Source organism: Callospermophilus lateralis, chromosome 13, assembly GCF_048772815.1.
Source record: "Callospermophilus lateralis isolate mCalLat2 chromosome 13, mCalLat2.hap1, whole genome shotgun sequence".
NCBI classification, from domain to species: domain Eukaryota; kingdom Metazoa; phylum Chordata; class Mammalia; order Rodentia; family Sciuridae; genus Callospermophilus; species Callospermophilus lateralis.
Window position 1 is genome coordinate 46,466,351 of NC_135317.1, and position 25,736 is coordinate 46,492,086.

The 25,736-nt window shown below is 42.9% G+C and overlaps 1 protein-coding gene across 2 annotated transcripts in view; it reads right to left on the minus strand.

Moving 5' to 3' along the window:
• Jcad (junctional cadherin 5 associated) overlaps nucleotides 1-24,813 on the minus strand; it is a 51,594-nt gene extending 26,781 nt beyond the window's left edge. The window contains exons 1-2 of one of the 2 annotated variants that reach the window (XM_076872804.1): nucleotides 24,725-24,813; nucleotides 9,065-9,395 (exon numbers count right to left, since the gene is read on the minus strand). In XM_076872804.1, coding sequence (XP_076728919.1) covers nucleotides 9,065-9,336 — 272 coding nt within the window. In that variant the 5' untranslated portion in view covers nucleotides 9,337-9,395; nucleotides 24,725-24,813. The other variant, XM_076872805.1, reaches the window with a different exon arrangement.
• Nucleotides 24,814-25,736: the final 923 nt, after the last annotated feature.

Sequence of the window (25,736 nt, forward strand, 5' to 3'; positions counted from 1 at the left end):
GAGAAACATAACTACTCAGCCCACTTGGCTGAATAAGAATTGTAGGCTGTACTGGCAGAGTTGTAACCAGAAAATCCACAAATGCCTCGTCAGACTGCTAACGTGCCGCTATAACTGATTTCCACAATGTCACAATAAATGTCTGCAGATGACAAATAGTATAGATTAGCTAAAATAAAGTACCTTTAGGAGGTTATTTTTTGGTTATTTAACAAAATACACAAATTTGATAAGGGGTCTGGAAGAAAAAGTAAAATTAATTTTGGGGCTTACAAACGGTGTTAAATTTAGCCATCTGAACGAGGGGCATAGAAACCAATTCAAAGGCAGTCAGGCTGTCAGTGTGGACAGTGGTAAATAAGTGGGGTGTCTTGGCAAAGCACCTGCTCATAAACTGGCCCCTGAAATCACAGTTACAACACAGGCTTTGAACTCCTGAGCTTGGATCTGGGTTCCACAAAGATTAGCTCAGAATAGGGGGAAAAAAGACATTTTGGAAAGCATCTCTGCTGTGGTGCCAACTGGCTCTCTCACAGGACCATAATATTTTAAAAATTCTGATGGTTAGAAATGAACATGAATTGCTCTTTTGAGGGTGCCAACAGCTTTGTGAAGCATCACTGCGCTAGGATCGTAATAGATTTTTGATTTTGCAAGGTCCAATAAAGATCTTTTAGATATGGAACATAAGTCACAGACCCCCCTCAAAAAGCCCTGCTGCCTCAGGGAGTGATGTCTGGGTTTGCTGCTTGCTTTTAATACATGAGTAAATACACAACTTGTGTTGATATGAAAGACTGAGCCATCTTAGAAACTGTGGTGATAATTCTGTAGTATAGATTGAGCATACCTAATCTGAAAACCTGAAATGTTCCAAAGTCTGAAATATTTTAAGCAAACTTTGGATTTCCAGATTAAGGATGTTCAGTCAATAAAACTTAGGCATTAACCATTCTAAAATCCAAAAACATCCTAAATCTGAAACACTGTTGGTACCAAATATTTCGGGTAAGGGATACTCAACCTTTACATCTCTTCAATATATGTAACAAAATCAGGGATTGGAAGAACTGCTCATTGAAAGGGGTCTTGGTCGGTCGGTCCCCCCCACCACCACCTATCTCTCTCTCTCTCTCTCTCTCTCTCTCTCTCATCCCCGCCCCAGGTGCTGGGCATGAATTCAGTGTCTTTGCATGCTAGGCAATTTTGCTCTACCACTGATCTACACTCCATCCCTCAAGGGGATGCATCTGAAGCTGACTCACATTCAGTGGGCTACCAACAAATCTATGCAAAGGAAACAAAAAGAAGAGAGAAGCAGGAGGAAGGAGGGAAATACACATGAAAGAAGTGCCTAAGATCTGCATGGAAGGAGAAGAAAAATCAAATGGAGACAAGGTAAGGTGGGACTTGGGGGACTGCCACCCCAGATGGGCCACTAACTGATTACTGTGTCATCCTCGAAGGAGAGTGCTGCTAGCACCTCTTCTTGTAAAACATGTAATCTTTGAGCAACATTCTTCCTATAAGTGCACTTAGAAGAGAGGAAATCATGTTTCACAAACCCCCTGTCTTTGACTCATGTCAGTTAGTTAAATGAGCCCACTTGTTTCACTGACTAAAATGGCAAGGACACACTGATGACTCTGAATTTAAAATCAAGAAGACACTAGAGTCCTCTTTATTCCAGAAGCAGCCTCCCCACAAGGACATGTGCCAACGTTCCTATCCACACAAAGATCCCAATGACAGATCACCCTCTCCCTTTACATAAAAATAATCCCACACACCATCAATTGGCGGGCATCCTTGAGCCCATAGGGAAGCCACCCAAGAGTGTCTTCTCAGGGAGGGGCATCAAACACTAAAGAAATAGCTCCCCACTTGAGCTACCAGTTAAAGCCCCAGTAACAAAAAGTAGGGGCATCTACCTACCCCTTTTGTGATATGGCCCTTTGCATCTGAATACTTGGTAGCTGTACCTGTATTCAAGAGAGGTTATTAATCACCTTCCGATTTATTTTCTAAGGATAAAGTGTTTAGGTGGAGATAAGTGGGACAAGGAGATGGTATCTGCAGTCAAGCCTAAGACACCCAGAGGGTTGCTCCAGGTCAACAGAACAGCCAAAGTTTGTGGCACCTGCATGGGATCATCCAGCATCTTGTGGCTTTTTAGCACAGCACAGGGAGCAGTACAACAATGCTGCCAGGAGCATGTGAGCAGCAGCCCAGCACCAACAGGACAGCGTGGCTTTAAATGCCAGCAGCACAGCTCTCTGACTGGAGGTCTCCTGCCGTGTCCTTAACTTCTCCCTGCCTCTGACGTCTCACATGTATTGAGGGATGTGAGAACAATGGGAACAATCTTCCTTTTTGGAGTTTGCTGGGAGGCAGTCAATAAAATAATACATTTGAAGAGTTTAGCAAAATGACTAACACATAAAAAACTCTTGTTTTTAGATATATTGCTATTAACCCAATTAAAATAACTCCTCAGTGGATAGGTAGTAGTGGAACTGTTCCCCTGCATGGTTAGGGGAAGGAGGTACAGGTGAACACAAAGGACAGAAGAAGAGAGCTAAGTGTCTGTCTTAATGTAATGATTATTTTGGAACAATTATTTTAGACAATAACGTAATGATTATTGTCCTTCTCTAAGTCATAATCAACAGGCCATCGCAGGAGCCGAAATAATGATACAGCTAACTGTCATAACAAGATGCCCATCCCAGAGATGGCTGAAGTCAAACCCACTTCTACAAAGACGATGTGGAACAAACCAATATTTAGTTTATTAAAGCAAAATAGGAAGAACAAGCTCCAATCCACTTGTTGTCATGTAAATCTAATAGGTAAGGCAGATTATTTCAGAATTTTCATACTTGCTCTTTAAGAGGGATAGAATATATTTTTACCTAGTTAAACTATCTTTGTTAGTGTTGTCCCTTCAGTAGCCACCGTAGACATGAAAGAAAACACCCTTGGTTCTAACCTCCATTCCACATTTCCAGCACCACCATTTTCACTCATGGGTTCATTTATTCAGTGAATATTTTTGGACTGCTGTCTCTGCTCTGATCCACTGTTCTTTGGAAGCTAAGCTCAGAGTAGGGAGAAGCGGGGAAGACAGCCACTAGGGAGCACATGCCAGGAGCCTGCAGAGCTGTGGAAAAGGCCCCCTTGTCCATGCTCTTGCCCCTACACCATAGGAGAGCTACCTACAGCTGGACATGGCAGTGTGAGAAAGTAGACTTCTAGTGTAGTTTTTTTGTTCTTCATCAAGAACCTGGAGAGCCAGTCATCTTGGAAGCAAAGCAATGGGCTCGAAAGACCCACCCAGGTCTTGTTGTTACCACCCAGCGTCTCTCGGCTGGGTATTTCCTAGCTCCTGATCTCATCCAATTCTTAAAGAAGAACCTCTCCACAAGCCACGCTCCTCTTGGTGATGTCAGTCGCCCAGACCCACAAACTCCAGGCTGCAGGAGTCTTCCCACTAACTCTGAAAGTGCTTCCTTATCACTATGCCTCTGGAAGTCTGTGTTCAAAGGATCCAAAGTGCTCCTTGTTGGGAAAAAGCTGACAATGGCAAAGCAACATGAGAGCATGTGCAGAGAGGACGGGGAGCAGGCACTTCTGGAAGGTCATGCTGCTCCTGAACAAGAACAAAGCACCCCCAGGGAAAGGTATCCAAAGGGACCAGGGGAAACAGGAGGTTTCAATCTGCATGTGGGCTCAGAGCATGCCAGACCAGGAATATACACTTTCCCCTGTGAAGAGGTCAAGAGAGCCATGCCTGATGCCCAGGGTATGAAACAAGTGTTAAAAGATAAATAATGTGTGTTGGTTTATAATTTTGCAAAAAGAAAGAGCTACACAGGAACAGATGTTAAACTTGAAGATTCCTTTTTTGGAAAACCATTTTAAGTGGGATATGATTTGAGAGGAGCTTCAAAAGCTCCGGCAAATTAACTGTTTACCGAATCCAGTAGCACCATCTAGAATGGGTGTTTACTGATCGGATAGAAGCCTCCCAAGATGAGGACCCATGCCACCACATCAGAGACTCTCCCAGTTTGCTGAGTCTCTAATTAGTCCAACTGCCACTGATGACAGAAAATAATTACAAGTTACTGCCATGGTTAACTAACAAATATTTTTTTACTAGAATTCCTGGGGCAAAGCAGAGAAGAGTCTATTGTGGTGTGACTTTCAGATTCAAACCTCAGCTAAGTTAAGTCATTTTACAGCTTCCTCTGATTATAATATTTCACAGGAAACACATTAAGGAAACCGAGAATGCCTGATAACAGTCTTTTACATATTTTATGGCAGCTAAGTATTATTCAGTTATGGCTACTGGCATTTGAAATATGTGGTTTCCTCCATGAATAGATAACACACAGCTTTCCCTGATCCGCGTCCCCTAGACCATCATGTGCATGTGCCATGTGCATATTACTTAGGAAGCAAGGCCCGTGGACTCTTTTGTACCATGGAAGTGACCTTCATGCCAAACCTGCGGGCAGTTTCGTGGTTAACCAAGACCGGCCAGGAGTAGGTTAGCTTCTAGACCAGAAGGCTTTCCAGGAGGTAAATGGCTTAAAAAGGGGGAAATGCCAAGTCTTTAGAGTCATTCAATGAATGGTTTGTGAAGAGAGAACATATTTTGGGCACACGGTCAGGGCCCCTGGCCTGGAAACTGTCCTCATCCATAGCCCCTGATGTAGACAAAGTCCCAGCATCCATGTATGTCCATTTCCTCTCCACAGTCCGCCTTCTACCACTTTTTTGTCCCCCTGCCCTCACCAAGACTGATATGCCACTGGCTTCCCAACAACACTGATTCTTTTCTACAAAAACTTAAACTAAGACACAGATGGTAGTTAGCAGTAAGCTCAGAGGTTAAACCCTCACAGAGAATAAGGGAAGGATAAAAGTTACCCCGAGCCCAAGTTTCTAGAAAGTAGTCACTATCAGGGAAGAGGCTGCCCAGCAGAAGGGGATGCATAAGAACAGACATGCCAAGAGGTGAGGAGGGACAAAGACTGAATGGGTCTCCCCTCTGCAGACTGTCTCGAGAGACATCAAGGAACAGAGCAGACCTGGCTTCCAGCACTGTTGCTCCCACATCTGATGAGGTCTGGCCAGTCTTCCTTCATTTCCTGTCCATGGATGGTTCCTGAGATTTCCTGTCCTACCTATCCTACAACAACCCCTGCCTTTCCATTTAGATGGATACCAGCTTCTGCCACCCCAGCATCTACAAAGGAGGAGAGCTTTTTCACTAGGAACTGTTCAGCCACCAAAAGTTTTGCTGGGTCTATGGCAGTTACTTTCTCCCTGCTTGTTCCCTGCTATACATGGCAGAAGCCACTGACACTGCCACCTCACCTGCCTGTCAGGGAAGCCAACACTCTTCCTCTTCACAATGGAACCTTCTCACACAGTCTCACCCTTCTCCTCTTCCAATGTTCTGAAAGACTCGTCCCTTGTACACATTGCCTAGGCTTATGAGTGCAAGGGTTGATTCAGAGGAATTATTTAAGGAATGAACATTCACTAAATGAAAATTCTTTAATAGGAATTAGTCAAGTCAGAGATGACTTAGATATGGGATCAGGCTTCAGGAAGCTGACAATTTTGAAGACCAAGAGAAAATGTTGGAAGAATTCAAAGGAGAGGGTGACTTCCATGACAGCAACCTAAAGCCGTTAGGTAAGATGGGGTTTCCAGTATGAGACTGGGTGGAAACGGAGTGGGGCCTGCATGGTGACCCTGTGTATCTGGCGTCCCATCAATAGGAGGCCACAGGAGAGGCAGGCTGGCTGGGCTTATGTGGCCTGTAGGGCCTGCAGTGCTGGGAAATGAGGGAGCAGAGCCAGGCGGGCCCTGTGCTAGCAGAAGTTACACAACAGGGGCCCAGAGCTCATCTTCTGCGCCTTCCAGCCATAAGATTGATGGTTCCATACATTAATACTTAGTTGAGGAAGACAGTTCTCACTACTCATTAATTTGGATAAACTTTGTACAAATGAGAATTGATTCTTAGTCCTATCTTCACTACTTGAGCCTAAGAACTTTTTGGAAAGTTCACACATCCCTGCACCTCTCTTCACATCAGAATTGTCACTTCTTTACCATCTTGGATGCTCACTATTACTTGATCTAATAATAGCAAAATCTCCTAAGCATAGTATCTTCAGCAAGGTAGGTAACAAGTATTCTACATGTTTGAAAATCCTGCCCAAAGAAGCCCCAGATGAAGGACACCACCTTCCTTTATGGCCCTTAACAATGTCCCTAGAAAAGCAGTATTATACATGTCATCTACAGTTGGTATGAGAGGATGTACTCCTTCTGCAACTCCCCAGACACCTAGGGACACATCCATGCCTGCCAGAGACAAGGAAATGAGAAAACAGTCCAGCACAGGGCAGCTATAAAAGGGGCTCACAGAAGTGAGGCCCCTTTCAAACTTGGCCAGACCAGAGCCTGTGGCTAAGCTGGGCTCCCTCCACTGCTGCCCTGAGTGGCCCTGGACAAGCCATTGACATTCTCTGGGCTTCATGTTCTTCTGTAAAAATTACCAGTGTGCCTTGTCTCTACCACCTGCCAGCATAGAACAAACTGATCTCTTCCATCCAGCCCGTGGCCTTCTAAACTACACCCTTTACCTTGCCCGGGAAATTGGCAGGGTACTGAGGACCAGCCCAAGGTGTCCACCTGAGAAACAGCATTAGAGGAGTCCTCAGGACTCCCCAGTCACCCTGCTGGCTTGGAGTTAGATGGCCATCTTGGTTCCAAGTGCCCCCAAACCTGGAGACCAGCCCAGTAGGGGCCACTGTGTGAGACAGGACAGGCAGCCAGACTACAGCTGCACTTGTCAAGCGATCAAAGGCTGTGAGCTGGCAGAACACCATTTATTCACTCAGATTCAGAATTCACATAAGCCATGGCATGGTTGTTTTGTCTTGTTTGGGGTTTTGTTTTTATGTTTTTTAACTATTTTTAACTTTTACGTATTTATTTCTTCCTAAAGCATGTCAACCTCGGAAGCCTTGCAATCGATCTCTGAGGATCTGGATATTGGAACAGAGTTTTGAAAATATGTAAGCTTTTCTCTTTCTACTTTTTAAGTCAACCTGAAGCCATCACACACCTCCCAAGTTAATCAGTAAACCTCAGAAACATGGAGAAAGATACCAGATTCATGGAGAACTTGGTCAACATCCCACTGCCACACAAAAGCACTTATTTGAGCACTTCACTTGTGACAGAAAGAAATACTGCTTATGGGTCTGATTATGCTACCCACCTAACTCTGGGCAGGTGGGCCCTGAGGGTGCCCAGGTTACCATGCAAGGGTTAGAAAGTCCTGAGTAAGCTGTGTCTGAGCTTGGGGGCTACACTACATACACAGAATTCTAAAGGGGATTCTATTACCTCCTATTCTGAAACCCAATTCTGATCTGGATCCTCAGGTTTGAGGAAGACCCCCATATAACTGACACAGCCCATCTATATGGATTCCACAGCCCTGTCTTTACCTCAGACAGAATTGACTCTTCTGTTTTTCAAAAGTTCCCACAATGGCGGGGAGAACAAATTGAATCCATCAGCATATATTAAATAATATATCATTTACTGTGTGCCTAAAGCTGTAATGAGCTCTGCAGGAAATACAAAAGAAACAGGAGATAAGGTACAAGCGTAATATCTTCAATCCACTTTGGAAGATGGATATACTCAGTAAAAACTAGAAAGAACAGAAAGCAGGAGAAAATCAAACACATGTTTTTCTGATAGTAATTAAGGTTGCCTTCACCTTCAGCCAACTGGTCCATTAGAGTCCTCATCCAAATTCCACGGCAGGGAACATGGCTGCCAAGAAAGTTAAGCCCAAGAAAGTAGTGGACAGAAGTGTGGATGGTGGAGGGCAAGGTCAAAGAGCCATAGCTTCCTGTCCTCTTCCATGCTACCTTTCACTCCACACCTAGCTCCCACCAGTGGGAACTGACTGGTAGCACAGACTTGCTTCACTACACTGTGCAAGGGGTGCTCTTGCTTTTACCCAGTAACCAGTGTTGACTGCTCTGACTGCAGAAATGAAACTCTCCCATTTTTGCCTGAAAGATGTCAAACAATGAGGAAGAAATTTTCTGGGTAAAGGTGACCCCAAAAGGCCAGATGATTCCCATCAGACTTAATTCACATTTCGGTGTACTTTTCTTAAAGATACACCCCTGCCTCCACTTGTTGCCTTTATCCATTCTGGTTGGTTGCAACCAGCTGCATGAAGCAACTGTATACCGAGAGCTCTTCTTCTCCAATCTGTACTAGGTCCCAATGCAGCATTAAAGACAAACAGTTTTATGAAGGGGTGACAATGGTTTTCTCCAAGTTGAAAGTGTTTGGGAGAGAGTTTCAGGGCTCCTATCTCATGCTGGCTTTGTGGCAAGTTCTAGAAATTCCCTTTTGTTAACCATCTCATTCTTCCAACCAACCAATGCTATTTATCTGTTTATTTGTTTATGTCATAGTGAACACCCACAGAGGCAGCTGTGTTCAGATGGGATACCAGATGAAGTACAGTGCAACTGCAAAGGGCAGATGGGTCCGAAGCTAAGGGAATTATATCAGTACACAAGAAGAAAGGTTGTCTTTGTAATAAATGGAGGAGAATACAACTTCTTGTAACCTACAAAGCACTGAAATGTATTAATAAGACAAATGTACCATGAATGTGTGCGTGGTCATGAACTAGCTTTTCCAAAGTTCCAAAATGATTCCTACCTGAAGAAAGTGAACACAAAAGAGAACAGAGACACACAGCATTAAAACACATTTAGCACAGTACTCACCTGTTTATTGAAGGACTACTATAGCCAGCTCCTGGGCTAAGTGCTGCTGGAACACCCCAAATACCACAACGAAAAGAAGTGTTCTTATCTTAGACTCTTTTTTTCCTCCTTGGCCCATCCAGATATTAAAAAAATTACTAAGATGCAACTCAACGCCAAACTCTTAAGTTAAAGGAATATGGCAGGTCAACATGGAACCTTACCCGGCCTCAGCAGCTCTAGAAGCAGAAGTACTTGGGCGCTCCCCGTGGCCCCTCGGAGTGCCGCGGCGGCTTTCAGAGTCACTCACATGTCCTGTCCCTGAGGATGACTGACTGTGTTCAAAGGCTACAGGGCCATCCTCACACCCATTCATCAGGCCACGGGCACCTCTGGTCCTTGTCCTTGTTCGCTGGCGCCCTTCAGGGTTGTCTTCACATGTTTCTCTTGACGGTTTGTATCCATGAGAAATCAGAAGATCCTCCACGCTGTACATGATGCACTGGCTTCATCAAAGCTCAACCACTGGAACCATCATGGTGGCCAGACTCATCACTGAGGGGAAAACAGAGAGAGGCAGTTTGTGACCTGTCCTCCCTGAAGAACTGCAGTTCCCTCTATCCACCAAACCCGACCAGGGAACACCTGCACCTAAGTGGAGAAACGTGGCTTTGTCTACCTGAAATCAACCCCAGTGGGCTCGTGCAGGAGAGATGCAGGCCGCACTGGCTCCACAGGATGTGCGGCAGGTCTGGGGCTCTCACCCTCTGATGACCACCTCTTGGAGAAGAGTCCAAAACAGTGTTTTAGTGAAGAAACGATCATACTGCCCACGGACCTCTAGCCCCACTCATCTAAAAAGAAACGCACCGAAGGAGTCAGGGCAGAGCAAACACAGATGCTCAATTACTACTTCATGCTTCTAAAAAGAGAGACTACCAAGACCCAGCCTGATCTTATTATATGTGCCTGTTTTCATCTTGGACACACACCTTTTGCTCTGAAGGGCAGAGGAGATCTTTAATCAACACGTAGCCACAATACACTCCAGTGCAAGCAATCGGAAAAGCCACTGCCAGGGCAGCTCCCCAGGGAGGCTAACTAGCAGCTGGAAATAGATTTGAAGTGCTTAGGCTCATAATGAGAAAACAAACAACGTGCTGATCCAGCTCACATACTCTACCTGCTGGGCAATATGAAAGTTTCCACGAAAGACTTTAAAGAATAGCATTTTTCGCCAACAACTTTTGGAGGAAAGTGCTGCCTTTCTTGGTCAAGGGTGTCCACACTCAATTCTGCCACTTTAACTGGCAGCAGCTGACCCCAGTATAAGCTGCCCAAAGGCAAAAGGACCAAGAAAGAAGAAAAATGAATAATAAAAGCTAATTTAACAGCAAAACAGGCAGGGCTGCCATGTTCACTCACCAGGTGGGAGACAGATTGTGGTCAGATGGATTCACCACTGTTTCAGCCTCTGCAGAGGCTGTTTGAAGCTCTGGCCTGAGTGACAGCATAAAAAAAGCTGGCTTGGTCAGAGCTTGGCCAGCTCCAGCCCCACTTTGCTGGTGCTTAGAAATAGAGTCACTGTGGCCACCACAAACAATGGCCAGGAAATGGCTGCTGGCCCATGTGCAGGTGTGAGGAAGACGCCTGTGCTTCCTGACAGCAGGAATTCTCCCTGGGGTCCACCATGCTATTCTGCTGGCTGTGCATGTCCTGGCTTTGCATTGCCCACTAGACCACAGGAGCAGGACAGTCCCTGTTGTCAGCCTGGGGAGGACTGCACAGTGTAGGTCTATAATTTTCCATCACATCTCTCCATTCTATGGCAGCTACTGCACTTACAGGAACATCTCTATGGCAACTTCACCATTCCTGACATTTCTCTGTAAGACTCTCCCAGGGCTGCCTGACTTGGGTCATTCACTTAGAAAAGGAAGGACCAAGAGAAGCAGCATTTGTCCTCTGACTCAACCGAGCAAATCACTAGGCTAGAAACTATAGTCAAATGAGATGTTGTTGTAAAATCAGAGGTATGGGGACACAGGCTCAAGGCTCTGAGGGCAAGGTCTTTGCTTTGTTCCATGCTAACTCTCCAGCATCTAGTATTTAGTATCTTCTTAATAAATAAATACCTGTTGAATGAATGCACAAAAGAGAAAGGGGCATTTGAACTAGGTTTTGAAGAATAATTAGGAGTTCACTAGATAAGCTGCATGTGTACACATATGAGAAGGGAACCTGGCACATAAAGTACACTGTGGGTACAGTGATTCCAAAAGTAAAGAAATGCCTCAGTAACGAAATCTTGGGGGCCTAGAAGAGAGTCCCAGACCCTCTGACGCACACCTGAGTCAGCCCCAGAGCTGAGAGTTCAGGTCTGATGACATTTGCACATATGCTCTCCCTCTCTCTCACCATGTCAAGCTCTTTCACAGGAAAACAGCAAGCACTGCACCCCATCTGGCTACCCAATACACCAACGAATGTTGCCTTGTTCCCAGGAATAAAGAAATGGCTTAGCAACAGAATCCTGGTGGCCTAGACTAGAATTCCCAGACCAACTGGCATATATTCCACACAGAGTGGTTGTACTGCAGCTCATTTATCAGAATCGTGAAGAAGCAATAACCATGCCCAAATGTATATGTGGGTCATTTTCCTACTAGGGATGGGGAAGTTGGTCCAATATGACTGTATGATTGGAATTATACTTAGCAAAACCTTAAATGGCCTGACAACCCATACCAAGCCATAAAAATCTTTTGAAAAAGTTGTATAGGTATAAAAGTCATAACCTGACCTTAAAGATTTGAGGTCAAAAGTATTCCGATTGCTAGAAACTGCAAACTCATTTCCATCCCTCAGAGGTGGGCAGACCCCGGGGAGCAGGAGCACAGAGCACACAGACTTCAACAGTCAGGAACTAAAGCCATGTGAGGAGCCCAAGAGGCCAGGGGGGACCACAAGCCCCGCAGTAACCCACGTTGCTGCCCCCATCTAAACTAGTGGAAGACTTCCACTCCCAAAGCTAATGCTCTTTGCCTTCTCAATCCCAGCTCAACTACTGCATTTCCACATTCACACTGATCATCACCCTCTCCCCTCAGAGGTTTCTGAACAGTGTCATATTATTTCTAACCTTTGTCATATTCTGCTTACCTTCTCTAGCACCCTTTATCTATGCAATGTGCTGCCTCAAGAGGTGGCAGGCTTCTCCTCACAAACATGTCGATTACAGTGGCCACTAGGACGATCTGCTGAGGTGTAGGAAACTCAGGTATCTACCAAGTTGCTGCACCGGAAAGATGGCCCTTTAACATTTCTTTCCAGCATTCTAAATCAACAACTTTAATTCTATCACCCAGACACCAACTCAAAAGGTGGCTGTAAAGACAAATACACAATAATAAATAAATCAATAAATGGTAGGAAGGGCGAGCCAGCATGGTGGTGCACACTTGTAATCCCAGAGACTTAGAAGGCTGAGGCAAGAAGATCCCAACTTCAAGGTGTCTGGGAAACAGTCAGACCCTGTCTCAAAAAAAAGGGCTGGGGATGTAGCTCAGTGGTAAAACACCCCTGGATTCAATCCCCAGTACCCCCCTCCAAAAAAGAGGTGGTGGTGTAGAGAATTTCTCAAAATCTATCAAACTATGCTAGGTTTATGTACAAATAGCCTACAATGAATCCCATAAGTACATATATGAAAAATAATAATAATAATAATAATGGCAGAGGGATCAGTAAAACAGAGCAAGTGGACTGGTAGAGGGAGGAAGAGAGGGAAAGGGAAGATATTGAGAAAGGATATTGAGCAAATTATGTTATGTGCACATATGAATACAGCATAATGAATCCCACTAGTATGTGTAATTATAATGCACCAATTTAAAAAAAAAAAAGACAAATGCATGATGAAATTTGACATCAACCTAACTTATTACCACAATTATTCTTAACAATACATTTCACAACTTGGAACTGCCTGTGTACAGGTACACTGGCACAGGATCAGGTGTGATGGCAGCCCTTTGCCCATACTCGGATTCCTGGAGCCAGTGAGTAACCACACCAAGGTTCAGTCCTCTCATGTGCAAAATGGCAATGTTACTATCTTTCCATCTCATCTGACTGCTTAGTGGGCCCAATGAGAACATGCGGAAGTGTAAATCACCAAACACATATAACATTATAGATTTATTGTGCTACAATGTTTTTAGTTTGTCTCTGAGGTTACTTGCTTATGGAAAGATTTCAAATAATTGCTAATTTTACCATGTAGTTCAGACCATTTCCTGATTTCTTTTGTATCATTTGCTATGTTACTCTTGTTTGATTTCCAGAGCCATTCCTGCCTTATATCACCCACATATCTAGTCTTCTCTGAGTGTACATTTCAACTTCCAGCCAAGTAACTAAGAACAAAAGTATTATTTTATATAGTCGAAAACATTCAAACACATTTGCTGAGTGCCTATAATGTGCCAGGAACTATAATTATAACAGTGAACAAGACATATTCTTTGCCCTTGAGGATCTGACTGTCTAGCTGTAAAGATAGCTAGAAAAGAGGCAATTAAAATACAGCATATGCATACATTATGAAGGGAGTTTGCCACCTCCCATAGCCTCATAGCACCATGACAGGGAAGAGATCCTACCCGGTCTCATGGGATCAAGAAGGCCTGGAAGACTGCTTTTTAGTCTATCAAATCCTTTCTCTTAAGGCTGCACTATAATTCACCCTGGTGGTACAATTTTCCAGCCAGTTCATTCAAGAAATTTTTCCTTCACTCCTTTGTTTCTTTAAGTCAAAGCTCATAGTTGATTATCTAGGAAAAGTAATGAAGCCTGTGAAGGTACCTACACAGAATTCCAGGTAGAAACTAGGAAGAGACTTCTGGCATAGGCTGGGCCAGGACACAACTTCGAGAGAAAAATGAGCCCAGGTTAAATGTTGTTTTCTTTCTAGGAATATTTAAATACTATGAATTCAGAGGAAACATTTAACATGAGAACAAACACTTTAGGGGAGCAGTCTATCAAGCAAGGGCTGCCCTGAACATAGGCAATTCCTTGGCCGGGTACCTCTTAAGCAGAGGTTAAGGTAATTGTAAACTATTTTGTTTTTATAGTTCACACTGAACGTGTGAATACACACATCAAAACATGAAAGCAAAAAGATTTACCCTCATATCCTGACATGAACTATAACCTTGTCTACTCTATTTTACATTTTTAAAATGCTGATCCCCAACTACTAAGCTAATTTTGTGACCTATTAAAATAATTGCATGACCCACAGTTTGAAAAGCACCAAAGTAGAGGCCATTCCTATGATGGTCAAAGTGTTAGATGAGATGACCTCTGAAAAATTTTCAAGCTCAAATATCACTCATTATATGAGAAATTCCTTGCTCACTGCTCTGCTCTCAACAGAGAATGAAAATCTGCTTTCCAAGAAAAGTTATAGCTATTAAATGATGCTACTTTCCTAGTCTTCAGAGCATGACATGAAAAAGAATGGATTTCCTTAGGATAAAGTGCCACCTCCTGCCTCCTTCTTCCCTACCTGAGACCTAATGGGGCTTGAAATGGGGGCCTCTGAACACCCAGCCTCTGTCTGACATACAGACCCAGCTGTAGAACCAGGGGGACCCAAAGGGCCTGGGACACGAAACACATTTTCACTGCTGCCTTTATTCTTTCTCTCTCTGGTTTGAGACAACAAAGAAGCAGCCTTTTGTGGCTTTTCATTTCAGTATTATCCTTTTCAGATTTTCCTATTTTTCTTTACACTCTGCATTCTTGAGTTAGTCTACCACTTCTCAGATTCAGACAACATTTATGAAACAGTTTAGTAACTCTGCTATCACAATGAAAACTGACAGCGGATTAAAAGGCCACGTGCCCCGGTGGGCCCATTTCTCTAGGTAGCAAGTGTTCACTACTTCTCTCCTAAGACAGAGCTGCCTGCAGACGTCTACGCCATCCTGGAGAGGGAGCAGGGCACAGTATGAAGAGTGTGGCTTTGACTTCAGAAAGACCTACATTCCACCCTGGCTCTTCCACTTGCTGGTAGCCTTTATCAAGGTACTTATCTTCTAAGCCTATTTTCTCATCTGTAAAATAGATGCATCCACCACTTTTTCCAAAGAAGAATATGTGGTGCCTAGGAACTATCAGGATGTTAACACAGTCACCTCTATTGGGCTTCATAGAACTGGAAATATTTTCTCTTTCAATTAAGAGAAATCAGAGCAGACCAGCAACCTGGCTCTCAGGGACCCTCTCACTCTCTTGGGCCTTCAGCCATATGCTCTTCCCTAGTTTGGTTTTGTATAGCTTGGGTTATGCCAAACAAGGCTTTTGATCAAAACGAACTTTGTAGAACAGCACATACAAAGAAGAAAAACCAGACTGATGAAAATAACCTTTTTGTAAAAGAAAGATTTCGTGCTGAGTGTGCAAAAAAAGAAAAAAAAAATAGATGTAATCTTTTAAGTCCCCCCCACCCCATCTTGTTTTTAAAATGAAAAATAAAATAATGTTAAAACTTGTAATGGAAGAAACAGTGATGGAAACAAGACACAAGAACACTGAGGTAGGTGCCAGGACAGAGTTTAGTCCCAGGCTCTCTGTTACTTTCATGACGTGGAACCAAAAAAGAAATATTTATTGGCATGTAGCCTCTAATTTAGGTAGAGGAATAACAAGGCTGGAGAGCCAAGTTTTTCTGGGTGAGGTTTTTGACTGATCCATGACATCTCTAGATTTATATTCTATTCTTTTCAGCCCTTAGGAAATGCCTGTGACAGGTCGTAAAGTGCTCAAAATACTGTCCCATCGATACACAAATTCACCAAGAATTCCCTTTAATTCAGGGTTAACTTACTTTCTGTGCCTCTCACCCCATGGCCCCTATAAACTCTCTTTACAAACCAGGAGGAAGAACGTACATTAGGAGCCCACAATCACAGGACACATGAACAATCAAATCAACACCCATGAGGATCTGCCATGAGCCAGATACTGTGTCAGTTCCTTGGCACTTTGCTTTCTTTTGTATTCCCAGCAACTTCCCGATGAAGCTGTGGATGTCTCCATTTCACAGATGAGAATACTGAGGCTGCAAGCCCAAGGCGACACAGCTTTTAAGTGGCAGATCCAAGGTCTGCCTAGTTTTGAAGTCCATGTGTTGAAGTTTCACACTCCTGGGAAGGTGCATATAGTTCCTGGAGGTGCGTAAAGGACTTCCAAGAGCATGGGTGAGAAGGGGAATGGGCCATTTTGTATCTCCAGTCTTTAGGAGGGCATCAAAACAGAACTGTAATGGAGAAGTGAAGGCATGGACTAACTAAACACCTGAAAGAATGCACCTGCACAGTGGGCATGCAACCTATCCCATAGATTCCCCTACTTGTAAGCAGGCTCAGCCCTCCAAATTCTCCCCCACCCACTGCCATCTAGGAGTGAGTGAGTAAAAAAACATCCAAAACCTTTCCACTGAGTCCTTCTTTGGAAGGACTTGGGCTTTTTCAGCCTTGGGATTGAACATAGGGCTACTATTTAAGACTTATTCATTTTATATTTCCTTCCTCATCATCAAGTTCCCTAATTTACTAAATAATATATAAACAAGAAAAATAAAAAAGACATGGTAACATTAAACTTAAAACTCTATACTTTAAGAGAAAAACAATTCTCTTTTATTCTCTTGCGTTAGATGGTTCTTGTGGATGACTGTACACACACACACACACACACACACACACACACACACACACACGAGTCAGTGCCGCCCTTGTCCATATGTCTTGATGGCCACACTGGTGTTAATTTTTAAATATTCAGCAATGTGCTTCATTCACAAACATATCATTGTGATCGTCACAGGCATCTTTGGTCATTTTGGGTCTTGGGTCTTTCTAAGTAATGCTGAGCTATCATAAAACTTGCTGTGTGAAACCAAAAAAAAGGCAAATCACATCTAGGAAAAATGAGAGAGGAGTAACAGCAACAACAAAGCCCTAAATTTAACAAAAAAAAAAAAAAAGACGAAACCAAAAAATCCTATATAGAAATGGCCACTCTTATCTGCAACATCAACAGAATTTGGACCTCAAGCAGGTAATGGAGACCACAATTGGATGCATGCAAAGAAAAGACTGCTCAATGGTGAATCTGGCAAGAAAGGGAATAGGAAAGTGGAGAGAGGGACGACAGAGGGGGACAAGTAGTTAGATGTCCCCTCACTATAACTTGCAGGCATGTGAGTAGGGGGATAAGGAGAAAAGGAATAATAAGAGTAATTTTCAAGTGAGGAAGTACAATGGATTTTAGGTTTGGTGTGACTAGGATAATGGTCATTTCTTTTACAGAAATGGGAAATAATTATTGATTCAACAGCATGATAGGTAATTTGACTTTGATTCAACAGAACTCTTCCACAAAATTTTCTTTTTTTTAATTGATTTTATTTTTTTAAATACACAACAGCGGAATGTATAGAGCACAATTTTTCATATATTTGTATAAATTATGTTCTTGCCAATTCATATCTTTATACATGCATTCTGGTTTTTTTTGCATTAAATTCTTATTACAGATATATACCACAATTTTTCATAACACTGTTTGTATATAAAGTAGGTTGACCCCCCAATTCAAGTCTTCATACATGTATTTTGGATAATGGTGTCTATCACATTCCACCATTTTACTAACCCCCCTGCCCCTCCCTTTCCCTCCCACCCCTCTGCCCTATCTAGAGTTCATCTATTCCTCCCATGCTCCCCCTCCCTACCTCACTATGAGTCAGCCTCCTTATATCAGAGAAAACATTCAGCATTTGTTTTTTGGGGATTGGCTAACTTCACTTACCATTATCTTCTCCAATGCCATCCATTTACCTGCAAATGCCATGATTTTATTCTCTTTTATTGCTGAGTAAAATTCCATTGTGTATATATGACACATTTTTTTTTTTATCCATTCATCTACTGAAGGGCATCTAGGTTGGCTTCACAGTTTAGCTATTGTGAATTGTGCTGCTATAAACATTGATGTGGCTTCCCACAAAATTTTCTTTTTCCCCAAACAATGCAAATGGATTTTCAAAGACTAATTATCTGGCTCTTCCAAAGACCACGAAAGAGACCACATAAAGCAATTTCTCTGTATTACTGATTTCTGAGGTAAGTATTAGCTCTATCATTTATATTCAAATGGCCTGGATTATAAAATCAGGAAGCTGTGGTTAACACTTAACTGATACCAAAGGGTGGAGCTGAATTGCTTCCCTCTCCTTGTTTGGATGCCTATTTTACCATGTTGGTGTGTGTGTCAGGTAGATAGAGCCTGGGACTGCAGGGAGAAAAACAACCTCTGGGTCTCAGTCTTCCCCTGCAAGAGAATAACTGGAAGCCTGAACTAGAGGTTCATTAGGGTCCTTCTAGCTCTTAAAAATCTGCTGGGATCTCCAGACTGTGCTCCCTTGTGATGAACAGCATGCATTTCTAAGTCAGCTGGCCACAGGAGAAAGAGAGGGGGAAAAAAAAAGGAAGGGTACAGCTAGTGGCCATGACCAGACAAAGCTAAGTAGGTCATATGCAGATAGACCCTCTGACCTTGGCCCCATTAGCACCAGGGCAGAGGCCACTCATGAAAGCAGAGGTAAATGGCCACACATTGAGAAGAGGAGGACCAGTGAGTCAAACATCTAGCTATTCTCCATCCCAGAGAGCAGGTGTTGCGCACTGAACTCCAATCTAAATTCATTAAAATACTTTTTTTTTTTTTTTTTTTGCACTGGACAGGCCAGATACTGTGTTCTGCGCTAGAGAATGTAAAGACAGACCAGACCTGGTCAACCCCCTCCCCGGCGAATATTACAATCCAGGTGGTGTTTATTCTCATCACTAGCGTGGAGAGCAGCAAATAAATGCCATTTAAGGTGTATTATTTCCTCCTCCTTTTCCATTTATAAAAAAACAATATTTTGATTCCCATAATTACAGTTATAGGACTCCCTAAGACACAGAGAGGAAACAAAATACTAATAAACTCATTGCAACCAGACCTTTTTTTTCTTTTTCAAATTTGCTTAGAACATGAACTGAAAATTAAAACATACAAATACCCAATTGAAAATATGAAAAAGAAAGCTTACTCTCATCTGTAATCAGAGAAATGCAAATTATACCAAAATGCCATTATTCACATACCAGATTACTGACGCTTTAAAAAAGCTGTGTTTGTTGTCATAAGGGCATGGTAACTTATCAGGCCTCTTCTACCTGTGGGCGAAAGTGTGTTTGCAAGGGGCTGTGCACAAATGCATACTCCTTTCTTAAAAGTGATTAGAAGATATAATCCCAGAGACTCAGGAGGCTGAGGCAGGAGGATTGTGAGTTTAAAGCCAGTCTCAGCAAAAGCAAGGCTCTAAGCAACTCAGTAAGACCCTGTCTCTAAATAAAATACAAAATAGGACTGAGGATGTGGCTCAGTGGTCAAGTGCTCCTGAGTTCAATCCCCAGTACCAAAAAAAAAATGGGGTGGGGATTAGGTGATATGTAATGAAATCTTTAAACATATGAAATATTAAGAAGTAATGTCACTTCTTAGGATCTATCCAAATGAAATAATCAGAGGTATATACACATATAAATGTAAGGCTATATATCCAAATTTTATTTGTGATAAAACATTGAAATAAATGTTTATTAGGGATGGCTAAAAAAATTGATGCATCTACATGGAAGACTATAATATGAATACACATGTATAAAATTATGTTTTCAGGTATCTTATGGCACAGAGAAATGCTCATACTACTATGTTAAATAATAAAGACATGATTCAAATGCTAGATTAATGTGATATCAATTTTATTTATACACCTATACACACAGAAGGGGAAAAACACCAAAAGGAAACGTAACAAAATTCAACAATGATACAGGACTCTGGGTTTTTAAAAAAATTTCCCTATTTGTACTTTAGCTGTATTTAATGACGTCTATTATGAAATATATTATGTTGATGATATGAAGTTGCCAAAAGGTCAAAAATAGTCAAATATTGGCAATCTCATATTCTTAACATACTTAATTTCATTAATACTAGCTTAAGCATATATAACTTACTATTGTGTATATGTTATAATTAACTTAATTAAGTTATATTAATATAACATATTTCATCATCAGTAATTTGTCATAATCACTCATAATTAGTATATTAAGTTTGTAACTTAATTTAGTTATAGTAACATAATGATTAATAACTTATAATTAATATACTGTAAAAAATAATGATATAGCTAATCATACATATTTGTCTCTTATATTTTTAGTTCATGTTGCAGGCTCCCTTCCAAAGAAAACTTTTTAAAAAAACAAAGAGTTGCCTAGGTATGATTAATAAAATGTATCTTTGAAAATATACTGCATATTTGGAACTCTGAACCATAAAAGAAAGAGTGAAGAATAAATGAAAAGAATAAATTACATAAGGGTCTAGAATTTGGCACACATATTTTATCTGTCATAGATATGCTTAATGTGTTTTAGGTAAGCCTAAGATCACATGCTCTGAAGAAACCCAATACTAGATTACAATTTATATTTTAAAGGTCTTGATTAGACATTATAATTATTACTCCTCTAAAAAACCTAAAATATCTCAGTTATATTCACTGACATTCCATACTTAAGATGTAATCAGTCCCTCAAATTGTTGGAAATTGAGTGTAAATATTTCTTCAACTGACAACTTTTAGGTCTAATGTTATGATTAATATAGAGCAAAGTACTTTCTTTAAACAAGAGGTAAATAGCCTCTTGTTTTAAAGACATAGAACAAATCGGGATGGAGTATATTGGTATAATACATGAATTATGAATGCTTTCTGAATTTTTTTTGTAATTGTAGAATTATGCATTTTATTATGAACAATAGGATTTCCATTTCCCTTGCTAGTCTTAATTATTAAATAAATAACTCCAAAGTTCTATTTTAAGTTCTGGGACAAGTTCTCACAAACTGTTGTATACCACACAGTGTGAGGACCAGCTCTGCCAGAGCCCTCATGTCATTAAAAACTCATAAGGCACAAAAAGCAGATCTAATCTGTGAAGTAATCATTTAAGCAGAAGAACCACCACTGAGTTTGCTTTCCTTAAGGTGATAAAAAGAAAAAACAAAGGGATGGAAAACTTGGGGTTCAAGATAAAAAGAATCTTGAAATATTATTCGCTGTATTAGACTGGTGATAAGGCATATTCAACAAGAGAGAGAAGGAGAAATAAATTTTCTAATTCCTCTATGTCTCCACAACTTGTGAACACACTCCTGTCTTTTCTTTCACCTCTAAATTCTGTGTCATGCAATTCGTGCTCTGGCTACTTCACCTCATTTTTATAAGACCTCAAGTACCTCATTAACATTTTTCAAAGATTACAAATCATTAAGAAAGGACTGAAATTAGGTATGATTTTTGAGAATCATCTGAAATTTGGGGTTATTTGTAAAAATAACTATAAAACTTATACTAGGTTAGAATTTTATTCCATTATCGTCATCATAACATGTAAAGCCTGCCATGTAATGATTTTTATTAAACTTCTAACATGTTAGTTTTATTTCATACTTTTAAAATATCTTTAGGATACAAATGTTAAAGTTCAAATTATTTCATATAATTTTTACATTTTTATTTATTTTTGAATTACAAGGGTCATGTAAAGTTATTTCAAAAATAAACATTGCAAAATTCAGAGCTTAAGTTAAAAAAAGAAAAAAATTCCTAATGACCCCACTGTGCCAAGAGATAACCAGAAGAAATAGTTGCTTCTATTTCTCCAACTATGCATAGAGGTGCTTTCATTTTTGTTGCTGTTGCTATTTTCTTTCTTTTGCCTCTTTGAAATACATGTCAGTGTCTCCTCATATCAGTTATCTAAATTCTTTCATTTACATATGGAGAAACAAGCTTTATTAGGTAAACTATAAAGAGAGAACCAATATGCAGAAAATTTTAAAGATAGTGGATTGATGATAAACGTTTGCCAGTTTGAGCAAGCTGTTCCTATTCATATTATCTATAGAAAGTTGTTGAGAAATACAATTATAAAAGTCAAGGTAATAAATTTCAAATAAAACACCCTAAATTCAAATCAATATTACTGAGGTTTTAGTATGGGTGTGGGTCCTGGATTTCCTAAAGCAAAGCATAGGAAGACAGATCTACCCTTCCCTGGGCTGCTGGCTTTAGCAAGTGAGTTCTCTCAGTATTCTTCAAGCCATAGGCCTTAGGAGTAAAGCACAATGGCAAGGTTTTCACAAGGATGATAATCCTAAAGGTAAAAAAGCAACATCTTCAAACAACTAGAAGAAACTGCAATAAGGGGCTCAGCAACAGGCCCAGAAGATTCCAGAGATATAGTCTTTGCTTATCAAAATGAAAGTCACAACAGAACAATTGTTTCAATCCAATGCTCTATGTTCTAAACTCTCTCTAGATTAATTACTGTGGAGTCTCGCCAAGCTCATTAAAAGGGAAACTCTGGCCTACTACCATGATTGGTGTTTACTGTTCTTCTAAACCAGAGGCTCTCCCAGCAAGGACAAGGAGGACTTGGAGGAGCCACCAACTCCTGGGCTTTCTTTACTGATGGTAATGAAAGAATTTATCTTTGAATACCATTTTAAAAGCAGACTTCAAGAATCTTCATATTTACCTTATTTTTTAATTGAAAAATTGGTCCCTTTCTATTTTCCTTGTGTATCTTGGATCACCAGTTATATTTTATAGCTACTGAACAATACATTGCAGGCCTCTGGAATCTGTGATCTCTCAGATAAGTTATCAGATAACTCTGATGAGCTCCTCAAGCACTCCAGAGCATGTGGTCACTCAGGCATTTTATGTTCCGAGAGGGTGGAAAGACAAACTTTTTTTTCTCCCCCTGAAACAGGCTTCCTCCACCCACCCTATCCCTCGTGGGCCTGCCAAGGGCCTGACCTCCCAGTCTCTGCAGCAGAGGGTGAAATTTTGCAGGAGGAAGGCCCAACAGATTAAAGACCTCTGTTCAACAAATATTTGCTCACCCACTCCAGCAAGAGTAAAAGTTTGCTACATTTTGCTTGTCTGGAATAAAAGGGAGAGACAGTTAGGAAGCTTATTCAGCTGGTGACAGAATTAGACACCTAATATCAAGGTAAATAATGAAGTCCAAGCACTCAGAACACTAGGAAAAAAACAAAGGAATTTACCAAACCCATGATTTCATATGAAAACCAACACAACTCCCATCAAACAGAATCTCTATATGATTTCCATAGATCTTTCTTCAGTATTGCTTTGCTGGAGGGTCTCAATCCAACTATTTTAAACTCTAGAACTACCTTATATAAGGCACAGTTTTCCTAAGTTTGGCCTGTACTGTTACACTATGTCTGCTTTTTTTTTTTTAACCAGAGCATTTCTGACCACCAGAATCCCACCTCTCACTACCCTCCCAAGAATCTCCCCATCTTTCCATCCTCGCCCCAAATCCCTGGGATGTTCATTCTTTATAAGTCTGAAAACACAAAAGGCCAGAGTAGGAAAACATGAAGCTGAGGGAGAAACATCACATTAAACTGTCACCGACAGGAAAAACCTGGGAATTGTGTGGTCCCCACTGCCCAGACCTCTCCGGAAGACAAGGCCTGGCACCCAGACTTGGGGAGAGGTGAGGGGGAACTAATTCCCTAAAGTCCTCAGCTTCTAGAGATCGAGGATGAGCAATGACTAGGGCATGACCAGGTAGTGCTGGCGTAAAGTTCCCGTTTTTAACTAATTTATTTTCTTCACTAGTGAAATCACAGCTTCTTTTTCAACCCCCCAGAAGAATCCGCGGCAAGCGCTAGGTTTCTTCAACCACTGACAAAAAGCGAGAGTGGAGCTTTTAGCAGTGGGTGCTGAGCAACACTGTGGTCACAGCATCTAGACAAACGCTGGCATTTGGGGATGAACTGAGTGCGACTGGGGGTGAGGAACCACAGGGAACTAGCTGAGATTTGGGCACGGACACCCAGGGCGACCAGGCTCCAGATCCCATAAACGAACTGATTCACAGCACCCCCAAGCGGGGTTCTTTCCCGAACCCCACAAGCAGCCGGGACCCGCAGCTGCACTAGCTGGGAAGCAGCAGCGATTAGCGTCCTAATCCCTAGTCCCGACCGCGCAGCGCGGTGGGCGCAGAAGGCCCGGGCTGAGACCCCAGCAGGGAGCGGGAGCGCGGCGGCGGGCTCCTAACGTCCCGCCGCAGGTCCCGACTGCTAGGGTGCCGTGGGAACCGGGACCTCGGGGACTCGAAGCCGAGACTCAGTTTCTAGGGTGGAGAGGTCCGCGAAGTCAGGCGCGCAGGTGAGGGGGGTTGACTGGACCCCGGCTGTGTAGGGAGACGTGGAGAGGGCGACGAGCGACCCCCGCCCTCCCGCGCCCTCCCCGCTCCCACTGGTGACGCGAGCGCTAACGCCAGCCGCGGCCCTCGGAGCCCGCCCAGGGATTTCGGCGTCCCGTGCCCGGGACTGGCACCTCGGGGACTCGGACCCCTCCCAGACTTGCAGGCGCTCCCCCACCCTAGGGCTGCGGGCGTGGGGCCGGCCGCGGCCCGGCTGCCGGGCTGAGCACCGCGCGGGGGGCTCCAGGCGGGGCAGCGACCTGGGGTTCGGACATCCCCAGAGGTGGGGAAGCTCGGACAGGAGCAACGTCCGGGCTGGAGAAGTTGGGGGGCGAGCGCGAGAGGCTGCCGGCAAGGCCCGCGATAGCGCCGTGGGAGCGAGCCAAAGGGACGGTGGGACTCCGGAGCGCGAGACACGCCAGGACTTACCGAGCGGCTCCCTCATGCTGGCCCGCGCCGCCGCCGCAGCAGCTCCGGCCGGCCGGGCACCAGCGCGACCCGCCCCGCCAGCAGCCGCCGCGGCCGAGCATGCCCGGAGCGCCGCCGCCCGCCCCGCCCACCGCCCGGGATAGCCCCGCCCACCGCCCGGGATAGCCCCGCCCACCGCCCTTGCCGCCTCGGGGCTCAGGCCCTTGGCGCTGGAGGGCAGCACCTGGGCACAGAGCCGGATGCGCGCGTTTCCAGGCCCGACGTGGTGAGTAGCGCGGAAGGCACAGGTGGGCTGGCCACCCTTTCCTCTCTTTTCCTGTCACTTGTGTTTGGGCAGCGTCAATCTTCTGCCAATGTCCACATACACAGATGCTCAGGAACATACACAGATACACACAAAAGCCCTTCTATACAGTCATACAATGATGCACACAAACACATTCGAATAGAGTCACACACAGGAACACAAACATATTTCACCTACATACACGGAACACACACAGCACAAACAGAACACACACATATACAGTGAGGGCATGAGCAGCAGAAAACGGCGATGGTGGCAACAGCTTGTTTAGGATTTACTTCTTAAGCAACATTTTAGAGTCTTAGCTATAGCCTAGAAAGGACCTTAGAGGTCAACTGGTATCTATTCTTTCTTATGGCAGATGAGGAAACTGAAATCTGGGTTAGGATTTGCCTATAGACTGGGAGTAGGGAGAATAGGAGGAGGTCAGTGAGTTCAGACCAGATTGAGCACTTCCTGACCCCAGACCCAGTTCACGTTTCTCTTCAAGCAGCAGAGAGGAAGAAAGATTAGATTGCTAATCTGCTCAGGAGCAAGTTGTTACACTTTGAAGGGCAGAGAAAGACAAAGTGTTAAACTTTTCTCATGAATGGAGAGAGTCAAGGAGTGGGGCTAAGTCCATCCAAACAAAAGTGGATGACACAGCAGGCTGATGTCCCCATAAAACCGAGTTTTTGTAAACCATTTAGCCACACTGTGGTTTTA